The 15,170-nt window shown below is 46.1% G+C and overlaps 1 protein-coding gene across 1 annotated transcript in view; it reads right to left on the reverse strand.

Moving 5' to 3' along the window:
* The window catches only part of Pskh1 (protein serine kinase H1), a 42,653-nt gene extending 30,897 nt beyond the window's left edge, over positions 1 to 11,756 (reverse strand). The window contains exons 1-2 of the mRNA XM_042700765.1: positions 11,643 to 11,756; positions 1,716 to 2,742 (exon numbers count right to left, since the gene is read on the reverse strand). Of these exons, the coding sequence (XP_042556699.1) occupies positions 1,716 to 2,672 (957 nt within the window). The 5' untranslated portion in view covers positions 2,673 to 2,742; positions 11,643 to 11,756. The remainder of the gene's footprint in view (positions 1 to 1,715; positions 2,743 to 11,642) is intronic.
* Between the last annotated feature and the right edge of the window lie 3,414 nt (positions 11,757 to 15,170).

The raw sequence follows: 15,170 nt of genomic DNA on the forward strand, positions 1-15,170 counted from the left end.
CCCAGGGCCTGTATCTCTTTGCCTCTCTACCTGAGGACTTTCTCCAGCATTAGCTGGCATTCAGGATTGCCAAGATGCAACAGAAGATTTAATGTTCCCAAAGAAATTCTCAACTTGGGGCTGGGAATGTGGCTTAATAGAGTAACTGCCTAGCATGCATGAAGCCCTGGGTTTGATTCCTCAGTACCATATAAAAAGAAAAAGCCAGCGGGGCGCCGGTGGCTCACGCCTGTAATCCTAGCTACTCAGGAGGATGAGATCTGAGGATCGCAGTTCAAAGCCAGTGCGGGCAGGAAAGTCCATGAGACTCTTATCTCCAATAAACCACTAGAAAACTGGAAGTGGTGCTGTAGCTCAAGCGATAGAGCGCAGAAGAGCACTCGTCTTGAGCTGAAGAGCGCAGGGACAACGCGCAAGCCCAGAGTTCAAGACCCCGGACGGACCAAAAAAAAAAAAGAAAGAAAGAAAAAAGAAAAAAAAAAAGAAAAACCCAGAAGTGGCACTGTGGCTCAACTGGTAGAGTGGTAGCTTTGAGCAAAAAGAAGCTTGGGAACAGTGCCCAGGCCCTGAGTTCAAGAAGAAAGAAAGAAAGAAAGAAAGAAAGAAAGAAAGAAAGAAAGGAAGGAAGGAAGGAAGGAAGGAAGGAAGGAAGGAAGGAAGGAAGGAAGGAAGGAAGGAAGGAAGGAAGGAAGGAAGGAAGGAAGGAGAGAGGAAGGAAGGAGAGAGGAAGGAAGGAGAGAGGAAGGAAGGAGAGAGAGAGAGAGAGAGAGAAAGAAAGAAATTCGCATATGGTATATAATAATAATAAAAAAAAAAGCAGCTGAGCACCAGTGGCTCACTCCTGTAATCCTAGCTACTCAGGAGGCTGAGATCTGAGGATTGAAGTTCAAAGCCAGCCAGGGCAGGAAAGCCCATGAGACTCTTTTTTTTTTTTTTTGTTGGTCGTGGGGCTTGAACTCTGGACCTGGGCGCTGTCCCTCAGCTCTTCAGCTCAAAGGCTAGCGCTCTACCACTTGAGCTATAGCGCCACTTCTGGTTTTCTAGTGGTTTATTGGAGATAGGAGTCTCACTGTCTTTCCTGCCCGGGCTGGCTTTGAACCGTGATCCTCAGATCTCAGCCTCCTGAGTAGCTAGGATTACAGGCGTGAGCCACTGGCACCTGGCACCATGAGACTCTTATCTCCAATAAACCAGTCAGAAAACCGGAAGTGGCGCTGTGGCTCAAGTGGTAAAGTGCTAGCCTTGAGCTGAAGAGTTGAGGGACAGCGCCCAGGCCCAGAGTTTAAACACCACGACCAACAAAACAAACAAATAAGCAACAAGAAGAAAAGAAAAACCTTCACTTCAGTGGTACGATTCTGTGGCAAAGGTCCCCAATGGGATTGGATTCTAATAGCCCACACTGGCAGCCCACTTCTTGAACTGGCTTTATTCCTTTTCCTGCCTCACCTTCACTGTTTAACTTACAGCTACTGGAATCACTTCCCATGGAAATTATCTGCACCCAAACCCTTACTTCAGAGCTGACTTTCAGGAGAAACCAAACCTTCGACACTCTGCTAGTCTCACTTTACCATTTTCGTATTACCTGCCTGGGTCTCACCAGCACAGCTCAGCGCATGTCCCTCTGATGAAGTTGCATGTTATACCACTCCCCCAATATACACACAGGTTCCCTCACCAACATCCCTAGAAGAAAGGCAAAATAGACTCACCTCCCCCAAGTAACTGTACTTGCCCCTGAGTATCTGCCGGTACAGCCGGGTGCGGTTGTCATCCTCAAAGGGCATGGTGCCACTGAGCAGAATGTAGGCGATGACCCCCAGTGCCCACATATCAACGGAGTTGGTGTAAGGCTTGCGGACTAGGACCTCAGGCGCAATGTACTCAGGTGTACCACAGGTAGTCTTCATCAGGCAATCGTCACCTTTCTTGCGGGCACTGGCCAGGCCAAAGTCAGTGATGATAATCTTGGAGTCAGTGCCTGGGTGGTAGTAGAGTAGATTTTCAGGCTTGAGGTCTCGGTGTGTGATGCCCAGGGCATGCAGATACCGAACACCATCCAGCACCATCTGTAGAACCCTTGTGGCATCCCGCTCAGTGAAGGAACCCTTGGCAATGATGCGGTCGAAGAGTTCACCACCGGTGGCCAGCTCCATCACCATGTACACCCGCTCCTGTGTCTCGAACACCTCTACCAGCTGGATGATGTTGGCGTGGCGGACCCGGCGCAGCACACGCAGCTCAGACTCACATACCTCCCGTCCTTCTCGGTACTTTGTCTCAATCATCTTGATGGCATATGGCTGATGGGTTGCTCGGTGCTCCACACGTACCACTCTGCTAAAGCTGCCTCGGCCAATCAGAGCCTTTATGTCATATTTAGCAGTCACACGTGGGTCAAACTTGGCTCTGTACTTAGCCACCCTGGCCCTGCGTGGTGGTTCTGAGGGAGGCTCTGTGTGGCCGCTAGTGGGGGCACTGGGGGAAGGATGTGCATATTGACTGGCAGCTGGAAATCCAGCTTTGAAAGGACCAACATTTTCCACTTCTGTGATGAAGTGCTTGCACACATCATTCTTAGTACTACTGAAGGGTTCCACCTTCTTGACCAGATCCAGCTGGACATCTTTGGTTGGCTCAGGAAGGACTTTGCTTGTCCCACAGCCCATCACGGACACAGGGGCATCCTCTCCAGTGAGGGCGGCAGGACCTGCTCCTCAGGCAGTGCCCTGTCTACACCTATGCAAACAGAAAATAGGGCATGTCAGCATACCTGGGGATCCCCCTGAAGGGATCCTGCCCCCACTCCTTCTCAATAAGCCTAGTCTGATTTAACTGAAGGCCTAACCCTGGAAAGAAGGATGGCTTTGGTCCCTAAGAGCTTAGTCCAGCTGAGTGTTGGTAGCTCATGCCTGTAATTCTAGCTACTCAGAAGGCTGAGATCTAAGGATCAAGGTTCGAAGCCAGCCAAGGCAATAAAGCCTATGAGACTCTTATCTCTAATTAACTACCAAAAAAGCCAGAAGTGGAGCTGTGGCTCAAGTGGTAGAGCACTAGTTTTGAGGGGAAAAAACTCAAACTGCCTAAGCCCAAGTTCAAGCCCAAGGACCAGTGTGTACATGCACCCGCACCCCTCCCCCCCAAACACACACACAAAGAACGGAGTCAGACTTACTGGTGGCTCTAGATGAAAGGCTTGACGGAACTCTCCCTGGGTCTTAGTCTATGTTGCTCTTTTTTTTTTCCAGTCCTGGGGCTTGAACTCAGGGCCTGGGCTCTGTCCCTGAGCCTCTCTGTGCTCAAGGCTCGCACTCTACCACTTGAGCCACAGTGCCACTCTCGGCTTTTTCTGTGTATGGGGTACTGAAGAATCGAACCCAGGGCTTCATGCATGCTAGGCAAATACTCTACCACTAAGCCACATTCCCAGACCTCTATGTTGCTCTTTAAACCTGTTAGGGACAGGAAAGTGCATGAGATTCATCTATCACAGCTCTCACTTCCCTAGTCTGCCTAGGTCCCCTTTCTCCTAGTTGAAGTCCTATATATTTTAAATGTTAAAATCACTCCTTTTGTTACTCTGACTCATATTTTCTGAAAAGAGTGTAGAATGTTAGAGACCTCCTCCATCACCACCACCCACCAGGGCTGAGAAAGCTGCTTTTCCAAGGCTTCCATAGAGTGGGCTCTCCCAGCCCTCTAGGCTTCCTATCAGGGTTGGTACCACTGCAGTGAACAACAAAATACTACCATGGGGGGCTGGGAAGGTGGCTCAGTGGTAGAGTGCTTGCCTTGCATGCATGAGGCCCTGGGTTCGATTCCTCAGCGCCCCTCTGCCTCATGATCAAGTCTAGTTTGTCAGACTGGCATTGTAATGAGGCTTGTGGTCCCAAGTTCACTGGGATAGATTCCAGCCAGCTTTGGGTCTTGTGTGAGATTTCAGCCTTATGGTGAGCTAGGGAATTGTAAGACCCTGGAAATGCCAGGGAGGAGATTGTGCATGAGTAAAACAGTGAACACCACCCAGAAAGTAAGGCTAGGACAGCACCCATGGTAGTAATTTCTTTTTTGGGGTCCGGTCGTGGGTCCTGAACTCTGGACCTGGGCGCTGTCCCTCAGCTCTTCAGCTCAAGGCTAGCGCTCTACCACTTGAGCCACAGCGCCACTTCCGGTTTTTTTTCTTTTTGATTATGTGGTGCTGCAGCATTTGTATCCAGTTGTGACTTAGGCTCTCTATCAGGGCACTCAGCTTCCTTGGGATGAGGATCTAAGAGCCCTCACTAATTGCTTCTCAGAGAAATTTTGCCACTAATACCCAGTAATGGTGGGGTCCTGGAGAGGGGAAAGTGCTAAAGTCACTGCTTTCTAGAGGCCACCGCCTTCCTATCTAAGTCAACCTGAGGACTACGTTTTGAAGACAGCTAAGAATTTATTATGGGACTGTGAATGTGGCTCAGTGGTAGAGTGCTTGCCTAGCATGCATGAAGCCCTAGATTCGATTCCTCAGTACTATATAAAAAGAAATAACTGGAAGTGGCACTGTGGCTCAAGTAGAGTGCTAGCCTTGAGCAAAAAGAAGCTCAGGGACAGGGCCTAGGCCCTGAGTTCAAGCCTTAGGACTGGCAAAAAAAAAAAAAATTGATTATGGCATACAGAATTGGTAATGAATGATCAATTCAGGTAAAGTGTTTACAAAACACCTACCAGATGTCAAGAAAGTAGGAAAGAATAAGATGTGGTCCAATATAGTTTATATTTTGACAAGACACTAAATTTTTGCCTAAGTAAAAAGCATAAAAATAAAGCAGGGCACTCTTGGCTCATGCCTGTAATCCTAGCTACTCAGGAGATTGAGATCTGAGGATCGCGGTTCAAAGCCAGCCCGGTCAGAAAAGACTGTGAGACTCCTATCTCCAATAAACCACCAGAAGACCAGAAGTGGCACCATAGCTCAACTGGTAGAGTGCTTGCCTTGAGCTGAAGAGCAGAGGGACAGCACCCAGGCCCAGAATTCAAGCCCCATGACTGACAAAAAAGAAAAAAAAAACATAAAAACAGATTATTTGGGGGCAGTGTGAGACAAGGTCCTACTATACCTAAAACTCACCATCCTCCTGCCTCAGCCTTCCTAGTACTGGGATTAAAGGTGTGTGCTACCATTTCTGGAAAAAGAAGTAATTCTAATATAGCGTGCTGTTAAACTTAAAAAACAATAGTAGGTACATGCAGAGCGAGGCAAATGGTAGGAAAGGCTTTGGCAAGAGGTAACCCCTCTGCTGAATCTTGAAGCAAGAATGTGCCAAGTAACTAGAGGTAGGAACAGTGATTCAGATACAGAGAATAACATACTTCAAGGCCCAGAAGCTCAAAGTATGTTTGGAAATAGGCAATTGAGTTTGCAAAGCTAGGACTGGGGCTGAAGCTTTGGAAGGCCAACAGGAACCAATTACAGAAGGCAGCACAAGTTCGTTCAGTTAAGGATCTGGGCCTTTGGGAGAAGTGAAGGAGAACTACCAAATTGTTTATGAGGAAAGAGAGGTGATCTGATCTGTATTTAGAGAACCATGTGCCAATGACTCATGTCTGTGATCCTAGCTGCTCAGGAAGCTGAGGTCTGAAGAATCATTCTTCAAGGCCAACTGGGGTAGAAAAGTCTATGAGATTCCATATCCAAAGTAACTAGAAAAAGGCCAAGCTGGTTGTGTGGCTCAAATAGCAAGAGTGCTGGTTGAGCAACCAAGCCTCAGAAACACTAGGCTCTGAGTTCAAACCCTAATATTAGCAAAAAGAAAAAATGAAGGAAAGAAGGAAGGAAGACAGAGGGTAGAATTGAGAGATGTCAGTAGGACAACTTACAGGTGCTACAGGCTGGAAATCAGGAGTGGGAGGGAGGAGGGAGGGGAGCACTACAGCTCCTCACTCAGTAGTGCCTAGAAGGAGGATCTGGAGTACAAGAGGAGGCCCGTTTGGGAATTGGCAGGAGAGTTCACATACACTGTAGTGAATGTGAAACAGCTCGTGTGACATTCACTTCAAGTCACTGGATATAGAATCTGATGTCTGAAAAAGCTGATCAGAATGGAGGGACAAAGGGTGAACAAATGCAGCTGTGGTACTCACTAGATACTATGTTGAAAATGAACTATACAACTTGTGAATGGGGATGGGAGGAAAACTGGTAAAGTGTGATGGAAGGAGTGACTTTGTCCAAAAAGGAATGTATTTTTTTTTTTTTTTTTTGGTCCTGTCCTGGGGCCTGAACTCTGGGCCTGGGCACTGTCCCTCAGCTCTTCAGCTCAAGGCTAGCGCTCTACCACTTAAGCCACAGCGCCACTTCTGGCTTTTTTCTTTTTGCTTATGTGGTGCTGAGGAATCAACACAGGGCCTCATGCATGCGCTCTACCGCTGAGCCACCTTCCCAGCCCAAGAAATGTATTCTTTACCTGACTTATATAATGGTAAGCCCTCTATATATTACCTTTATAATAACAATAAAAAAGTTTTTAAAAGTTAAAAAAAAAAAAGTTGAACATCCATTAGAAGGCCAATGGAAGGCCAAACTAAAGTCTCACTTATTTAACTAGTAACTGAGGGGAAGTAAGTACATCTCCTCAGCCCCTTGTAAAGCCATCAACCAACCCCTTGAAGAAAGCAGAGGGTATCCCAAGTAGGTTTTACTGTAGCAGTTTGGGGGGGGGGGGGGTTTGTAGAGAATACACAAAGATCATAAGATTTCAGTAAGCCAAGACCCTGAATTCAGGTGGTAAGATCAATCCTGATCACCCTGTTTATTACTGAAACATATCCACAACCTTGATTACAATCTACTGGATATGGGGCTGAAGGTACCTTCCTAGTACCTTCCTTCCAGTGGTGGAGTACCTTCCTGGCATTTACAAGGCCCTGGGTTGGAACTCCAGCACACACACACACACACACACACACACACACACACACACACACACACACACACACACACACACACACCATTCATCTATCAGATAGAAAGAATTTTGAGATTGAGTTCAGATTTTAATCAGTGTGTCAATATAATTCTCAACAGAATGAAGTTTATCTTTCCTCACATGAAAAGGCTTCATCTACCAACACAAACTCTTTAGGACTTTCTAAAGCTCTCACCCAAATGCCTAGGAGGTTCTCCATGGACCACCTGAAACAAAAACTTTAAGAAAGGAGGTTCCTTCTCACAGAGGCCAATAATTAGAACTGTGGACTTGGAATTTTGCAGTTTCATCCCTTCCTTCAGGAAAACCTAATACTTCATCATAAGAAAGGACTAAAGCTCAAGAAAAGGGAAGGCTATGGGGCTGGGAAGGTGGCTCAGCGGTAGAGCGCTTGCCTTGCATGCCTGAGGCCCTGGGTTCAATTCCTCAGCACCACATAAGCAAAAAGAAAAAAGCCAGAAGTGGCTCTGTGGCTTAAGTGGTAGAGTACTAGCCTTGAGCTGAAGAACTGAGGGGCGGCACCCAGGCCCAAGTTCAGGCCCCACAATCGGACCCCCCCCCAAAAAAGAAAAAGAAAAAGAAAAGGGAAGGCTATTAGTCCAGTACTCCTGAGGCAGAACACAGGCCCCTGGCCCCTGATTCCTACTCAATAAACAACAGCAACCAACACTAAGAAGAAAGACAAACTGGAACAGGTAATCAAGCACAATGATTCACCCACAAACACAAGCTCTTCAGATATCCCTTCTTTCTGGTGAGGAAGCAGAACTCTAGATGCACAAATAAATTGCTCTCTCTAGACATATATACTAGTTCTTTTTGTTGAAATGTGCATACCACCTCTGGTCTGGCCCTGATGAGAAAAACTGAGGTTCACAAAAGAAAAGTCCTGAGTTTTCACTTTAAACAAAGCATATGCAAAGATCTGAAGTCAGCAGTGAAGAGTCACATTTATTCCAATTAGAAAAGATTCGAAGTAAGCTACTTCTGATACTTCCTATTCCCAGAAGTCTACAAACTGACAAAGAGAAAGGGTGCTGGCTCTGAAGACTGGAAGACACAGGCAATATCCTACAAGTGATCACACTGTTCCACACTCTAATCATATCTGTTAAGTTCTCTTCTTATATTGGTTAGGAAACAATGGCAAACAAAGGTTATAGCTGGCAAAACACCTGGAAAGGACAGAGCCTTTTCTTGATCCCAGCTTATATATATATGAAAGCCACCAGAACGTAGCCAACATAGATGGGCAGGATGAGTGAGAAAGCCTCAGAAAAGGTTCTCTAGGAGGATCACACTAAACCAGTTGTACCAATTCACCAACATCATATCCAATGCTCTAGAGTCTGCTCTGTACTTTCAATTCTTATCCTGATACATATACTCTCAAGGAAAACAAAGCTTGCTGGACAGTGGCAATGGAAGTGAGCACTGATCACTACTGACTGACTGACACTCTACAGAAGTGACAAACCAAGAAAATAGAGAAACTTGCCTGAAGCCACTCACACAATGCTGGCCAAGCATAGACCCAAGTCTCTTGGCTCCCCATTTGGGGCTGTTTTGCCATATAGGAAAGACTCTAGAAGTAGTGGAGGTCCAGCTGAGCCCAGCTTCACCTGGTCAAGGCCTCAATCCTTTCCCACATCATTGAGCACCTTTTCTGAAATGCACACTTATAATACACTCACATCATCACACAGTTGGGAAATTCTGAAGTTGCCCAAATAAGATGCATTTAGAAAGTGAAATGGAAGACCAAATTCAAGTCTCATTCATTTAACTATTAACTTGTAACTAACAAAGAGAAAAAGAGAACCCCAGTATCTATTTCAGATTCCACAAGCACCAGGATGTGCAGGACCATTCAATTCCAGGTGCCAATCTAAGAGGTGAAAGTATATTGTTAGAGACAGTGAAAAAGCTCACAATGTTCAGGCCCTGACTTCAAGCCCCAGAACTAGCAAAAAAAAAAAAAAAAAGTGTTAGCAGCAAACAGGTTTCCTGAAGTCTGTACTTTCCCTAACTCATATATATATATATATATATATAACTTTTTCATAAAAGAACAATTAGGTTAGGCCTTGATAACAAACTTATTCAGCAAACCTGCCCTCTAACAAGTTAACTTTCTAAATAGCCAGTAGTAGTATTGGAGCTTTCTTTGAGTACTGAAATGCCCTCAAGGAAATAAATTAAGTATATAGCTTCCTACCTAGCTTAGTCTGAAGAGCAAACAGACTTATTAATGTGAAAATTTTCTGGGGCTGAGCTTGTAGCTCAGTGGTAGAGCATGAATTTGACTAGCATAATGTCTAGAGCTTTAGGATTGATCCCTAGCACTAGGGGAAGAGTAAGGAGATGAGCTTTTCTTTCACTGGTACCAATGTTTGAACTTGGGTGCTCACACTTTTACTTCTGAGAAATTCCTCCAGCCTTAACTTTTGCAACAGAGTCTTCTTGCTTTCTGTCTAAGCACAAACTCCCATGTAGCTACAATAATAGGCACACATCACAACAATCCTTCCAATCTCAGCCTCACAAGTAGCTAGAATTACAGGCATGAACCAAAGATCCAGAGATCCACTCTGGGAAAAACTGCCACTAGTGATAATAGTGACAAGAGTTTTAAACTGTGCTAAGCATCTCCTATGCATTATCTCACCCATCTATAATCATATGCAGTGGGAATAGTTAGTTCTATTTTGGAGTTGGGAAACTAGGATTCAAGAACCTCAAGATCTCATAAAAGTCAGAAACTGAACCCAGGTCCAAAGCCCTTCCAACTGGGCAGAAGAGACAACTTCCTGAGGCAATGACACAGGTCTTCAACCAGGAAATACAACAACGTCATTTGGGCTTTTTCTTTTTCCAAAATATAAATTTCAACTCCAGATCATATCTTTTGGATCAAAATCTTAAGAAAATGTAAGGCGGATGGTGGTGTGGCTCACAGGTAGAGCACAAGTGCCTGGATTCAATCCCCAGTATATAACACACACACACACACACACACACACACACACACACACACACACACACACACACACACACACACACACACACACCTTTCAGTAAAGCTCTTGAATTTTTTTTTTTGGGGGGGGCCCCAGTCGTTGGGCCCTAAGCTCTTGAATTTTTATCTTGAAAAACTACCCTATACTGGGTGCCAGTGGCTTATGACTATAATCCTAGCTATCTAGGAGGCTGAAATCTGAAGATAGCGGTTTAAAACCAGACAGGGTAGAAAAGTCTATGATACCCTTAATCTCCAATCAACCAATGAAAAACCAAACATGTGATGTGGTTCAAGTGGTAGAGTGCCAGCCTTAAGCCAAAAACAAAAAAGCAACAATTAAGAGACAGGGCCCGGGGCTGGGAAGGTGGCTCAGTGGTAGAGCACTTGCCTTGCATGCATGAGGCCATGGGTTCGATTCCTCAGCACCACATCCGCAAAAAGAAAAAAGCCGGAAGTGGTGCTGTGGCTCAAGTGGTAGAGTGCTAGTCTTGAGTTGAAGAGCTGAGGGACAGCGCCCAGGCCCAGAGTTCAGACCCCATGATGGGACCCCCCCCCCAAAAAAAAGAGACAGGGCCCAGGCCCTGAGTTGAAGGGGAGTATTGGTGTGCACACGTGCGCACATACACACACACACACATACACACCTCTCCCCCAAGAGATTTTAGATCATCAAGATTGTAGAGGCTGTAGGACTTCCATACATAGGAATTTGCAGTGGTTACCTCAGATCTTGGACCTGATGATAATATGGCTGAATCTGTATCTATTCATAAATCAGTAACCTATCCCAAAAAATTCAGCAAATAGTACTGCTATATAAAGGGAGGCTTTTCCATGAAAATTTTGGGTGGATTTTAAAGAACACATGTAAGTCTTCCATACTGATGGATGAGGGTGGAGTGGAAGGAAAGAGTATTAGGAACTGAGAAAACTGCATATTTCAAGAAGGGCATGAAACCACAAGAGCTAACAGGAAGCTCACAGGCTTCAACAATAAACTACTAAAGGTAGGCAGTGCAGAAATGCTCGGGTGTTAACTATAGGGTTAGGCCTTTGCCAGAACATGAAGATCCCCGAATGCCACAAGCTAAACAGTTTAGCCATCATCCTTCAGTCACTAAGGAGCCAGTGCTAGGTAGAGAGGAACTTTCGATTTTCAGCGGGGAATGATCACCTCAGCGACTGACAGTGAGTGCTAGGGTTCCCCTGGCAAGGAAGACAGATTTGCCATGCAGGCGACCCAAGCTGGAGTCAGGTTTATTTTCTAACCAGTACAGGAAGCGGTCATTGCCCCGCTGTAACCTGGCGTTCAGTTCCTAAATGTGGAGTACGCTCGAGACCAGTGAGGGCAACTAGGTTAAATCAATCTAACCAGTGATGGACGTGAGACAAACAGACAGCAGGCAGGGTATCCGAGCAAGTCCACCAGACCCACCACGACAGCAGGTTTCGAGATCAAGCCATTCTGGGGCACAGGGGACCCGGAGAAGCTACTGAGCAGCCTGCTCCCCGGCACCGTAGGCCCCAGAGCACTCGGGCCGAGGCTTCGGGCTGCACAGGGGCGGGCCCTGGTATACCAGGAAATAACAGCGGCTGCCGCTCGTCAGCCCCTCCCGCCCATTCGGCCTTCGCACAGAGCCGCGCCGCCTCACCTCGAGCGGGCGGCTGGCTCTTCGGCGTCTCCGTGGCTCAGCGGACCGTTTCCCGGTCGCGGCCACGGCCGCCGCCGCCGCCATTCTCCGGCGTCAGCGTCGTAGCGTCATCACAGCGCGCGCCAGACGTCAAAACAAACCTGTACCGCCCACCGAGCGAAACGAGATTGGACTTTTCTGGGGGCCAGGTCACGTGATTGACAGCGCTCTGAGCGTAGTCTGCCAATCAACGCCCTTGCGGGCGGGGACGCTCCTCTGGTAGGGGTGGATTCCCTTGTTCAAAAGAACTTGACTGCTGCGGGAGGGATTTGCACTTAAAAAAAAAAAAAGCTGGATCGAGGAATTAGACACTTTAAAGATTTTTTTTTTTTTTAAGTGGAAGAAAAGGGCTCTTGCGGGAGAGAAGTGGAGGAGGTAGGTTTGCAGGGGATTGAATCCTATGCCTCGCACTTGAACCACACTTGGACCAGGACTTGGGCCGCGTCCCAGCCCTTTTTGTTTTGCAGCCAAGGTCCTAACAATTGCATGCCCGAAAGGTCTCGATCTTCCTGCCTCCACCTCTCTACTTGCGCCACCTTACTCAGCTTGGAAAAGAGATTTCGAATAGTGAGGTTGGAGACGCGGTGAGTTTGAACCAAATTTCTAGAAACTGCATCAAATTCTCTGCAAAAGATTGACTTAAATTTTAACTTTTTTTTTTTTTTAAACTACAACATAGGGGCTGGGAAGTTGGCTCAGTGGCAGAGTGCTTGCCTTGTATGCATGAGGCCCTGGCTTCGATTCCTCGGCACCACCTAAACAGAAAAAGCTGGAAGTGGCACTGTGGCTCAAGTGGAAGAGCACTAGCCTTCAGCTGAAGAGCTGAGGGACAGTGCCCAGGCCCAGAGTTCAGGCTTTACCACGGACAAAAAATAAATAAATAAAATAAAAACCTACGACATAGGGCTGGGAAGTTGGCTCAGTGGTAGAGCGTTTGCCTTGCATGCCTGAGGCCCTGGATTCGATTCCTCAGCACCATATAAGCAAAAAAAAAAAAAAAAGCCAGAAGTGGCACTGTGGCTCAAGTGGTAGAGTGCTAGCCTTGAGCTGAAGAGCTGAGGGACAGCGCCCAGGCCCAGAGTTCAGGCCCCACAACCGGACCCCCCCCCCAAAAAAAAAAAAAAAAAACCTACGACATAAATAACTCAGGACACTCAGATGTATTAAAATTTTGCCTCTTATCACCACAGCAAGTAACTTGATTGATAAAAATGAATCTTGGGTACAGTACAGGTTCAAGCCTGTAATCTTAAAAACTGAGGAGGCCGAGATGTAAGAATCAAAGCCAACAGAGACAAACAAATCCCTGAGACTTATGCCCAATTAACCAGCAAAAGGCTGAAACTGACAGTGTGGCTCAAATGGTGGAGTGCCAGCCTTGATCAAAAGAATAAAGCCTTGAGTTCAGTACTGGGGCACACACTAGTGTGCTATAAGAATGAAAAGTAAACAGATTGCTTTTTTTCTTTCTTTCTTTTTCTTTTTTTGTCAGTCATGGGGCTTGAACTTTGGGCCTGAACACTGTCCCTCAGCTTTTCAGCTCAAGGCTAACACTTTACCTCTGGAGCAACACTTCCAGTTTTCTGAGTGGTTTATTGGAGATAAGAGTCTTACAGACTTTCCTGCCCAGGCTGGCTTTGAACCTCGATACTCAGATCTCAGCCTCCTGAGTAGCTAGGACTTTTACAGGCATGAACCACCAGCGCCCTGCTAATAAGTAGATTTCTATGTGAGATTAATTGTCTCACTGCCAAATTACTAATATGCTACAAATGATAGAAACATTGTAACCTTCCTTCATCTATTTCATTCACTTTCTTTTTTTTTTTTTGGGTCCGGTCATGGGGCCTGAACTCTGGGCTTGGGCGCTGTCCCTCAGCTCTTCAGCTCAAGGCTAGCACTCTACCACTTGAGCCACACCGCCACTTCCGGCTTTTTTCTTTTTTGCTTATGTGGTGCTGAGGAATCGAACCCAGGGCCTCAGGCATGCAAGGCAAGCGCTCTACCACTGAGCCATCTTCCCAGCCCCTATTTCATTCACTTTCTCAACATTCTATTAGAGCTCTCACATAGAATATGGAGCTAAGTTCTACTTTAAACCTAAAAACAAATTAATATCAGTAAAACATCATTTGGCTGTTTTGCCTAGCATAGTTTTATGTAAGATTTATTTTAAAAAGAAAAACTTTGAAAATTATTGCCAAGCTGGGCACAGTGAGACATCTCTGTAAGCTTAACACTTGGGAAGCAAAAGATCCCTCAAGTTTGAAGTTAGGCTACATGGTGAGATCTTGTCTCAAAAATAAAAAAATAGTTCCCCAAAAGCTAATTAATTTTTTTTTCAGGGTGGTGGGGCTTGAACTCTGGGCTTGTGCGCTATCCCTCAGCTCTTCAGCTCAAGGTGAGCACTCTACCGCTTGAGCCACAGCGCCACTTCCAGTTTTCTAGTGGTTTATTGGAGATAAGAGTCTCACAGACTTTCCTGCCCTGGCTGGCTTTGAACTGTGATCCTCAAATCTCAGCCTCCTGAGTAGCTAAGATTACAGGCGTGAGCCACCAGCCCCCAGTCTAATGAATTATTAAGGGTACAGACACTTTGGAGTCATCTCTGCCATTTCCACAGCTACCTATTTTTTATTTTTATTATTATTATTTTTGTTCTTGTCGATTGTGGGGTTTGAACTTTGGGCCTGGGCCCTATCCCTCCATTCTTTGGCTCGCACTCTACCACTTGAGCCACAGCGTCTTTTCTGGTTTTCTGGTGGTTTATTGGAGATAAGGGTCTCATGGACTTTCCTGCCCAGGATGGCATTGAACTGCAATCCTTAAATTTCAGCCTCCTGAGTAGCTAGGATTATAGGATTATTATAGCCACTGACACCTGGCTACACAGCTATTTATTATTATGGAAAAGGACCCCCATTTGTTGCTCTCTCCTGCTGTCTGTAAGCTTCAGTTTTGTTTTTTGTTTTTTTTCTGTATTAGGGTTTGAACTCAGGGTCTCAAGCTTGCTAAGCAGGCCCTCTACTGCCGTTTTTTCTGATAAGAGGTCTCTCTTCTTTCCCAGTCATGTGCCTGAAATCACCTCTTTTAAGTTTCCTCTGGCAACTGAGATGACATGACAGGCACTAATCATCATGACTAGTTTTTTTGAATTTTTTTTTTTGGGGGGGGCAGGGTTGTTGTTGTTTTTGTCATGGAGATAAGAGTTTCTTGTGTGTGTGTGTGTGTGTGTGTGTGTGTGTGTGTGTGTGTGTGTGTGTGTGTGTGTGTGTGTGTGTGTGTGTGTGTGTGTGTGTGTGTGTGTGTGTGTGTGTGTGTGTGTCGCGCGCGCCAGTCTTGGGGCTTGTACTTAGGGCCTGGGTATTGTCTCTGAGCTGCTGCCGCTGCTTCTCCTCCTCCTTCTCTTCCTTCTTCTCCTTCTATGTCTCCTTCCTCCTCTTTCTCCTCTTCTTCTCCTCCTTCTTCTTTTTTGTTGGTTATGGGGCT

Source organism: Dipodomys spectabilis, unplaced genomic scaffold, assembly GCF_019054845.1.
Source record: "Dipodomys spectabilis isolate Male_0828 unplaced genomic scaffold, ASM1905484v1 ptg000273l, whole genome shotgun sequence".
Classification (NCBI taxonomy): domain Eukaryota; kingdom Metazoa; phylum Chordata; class Mammalia; order Rodentia; family Heteromyidae; genus Dipodomys; species Dipodomys spectabilis.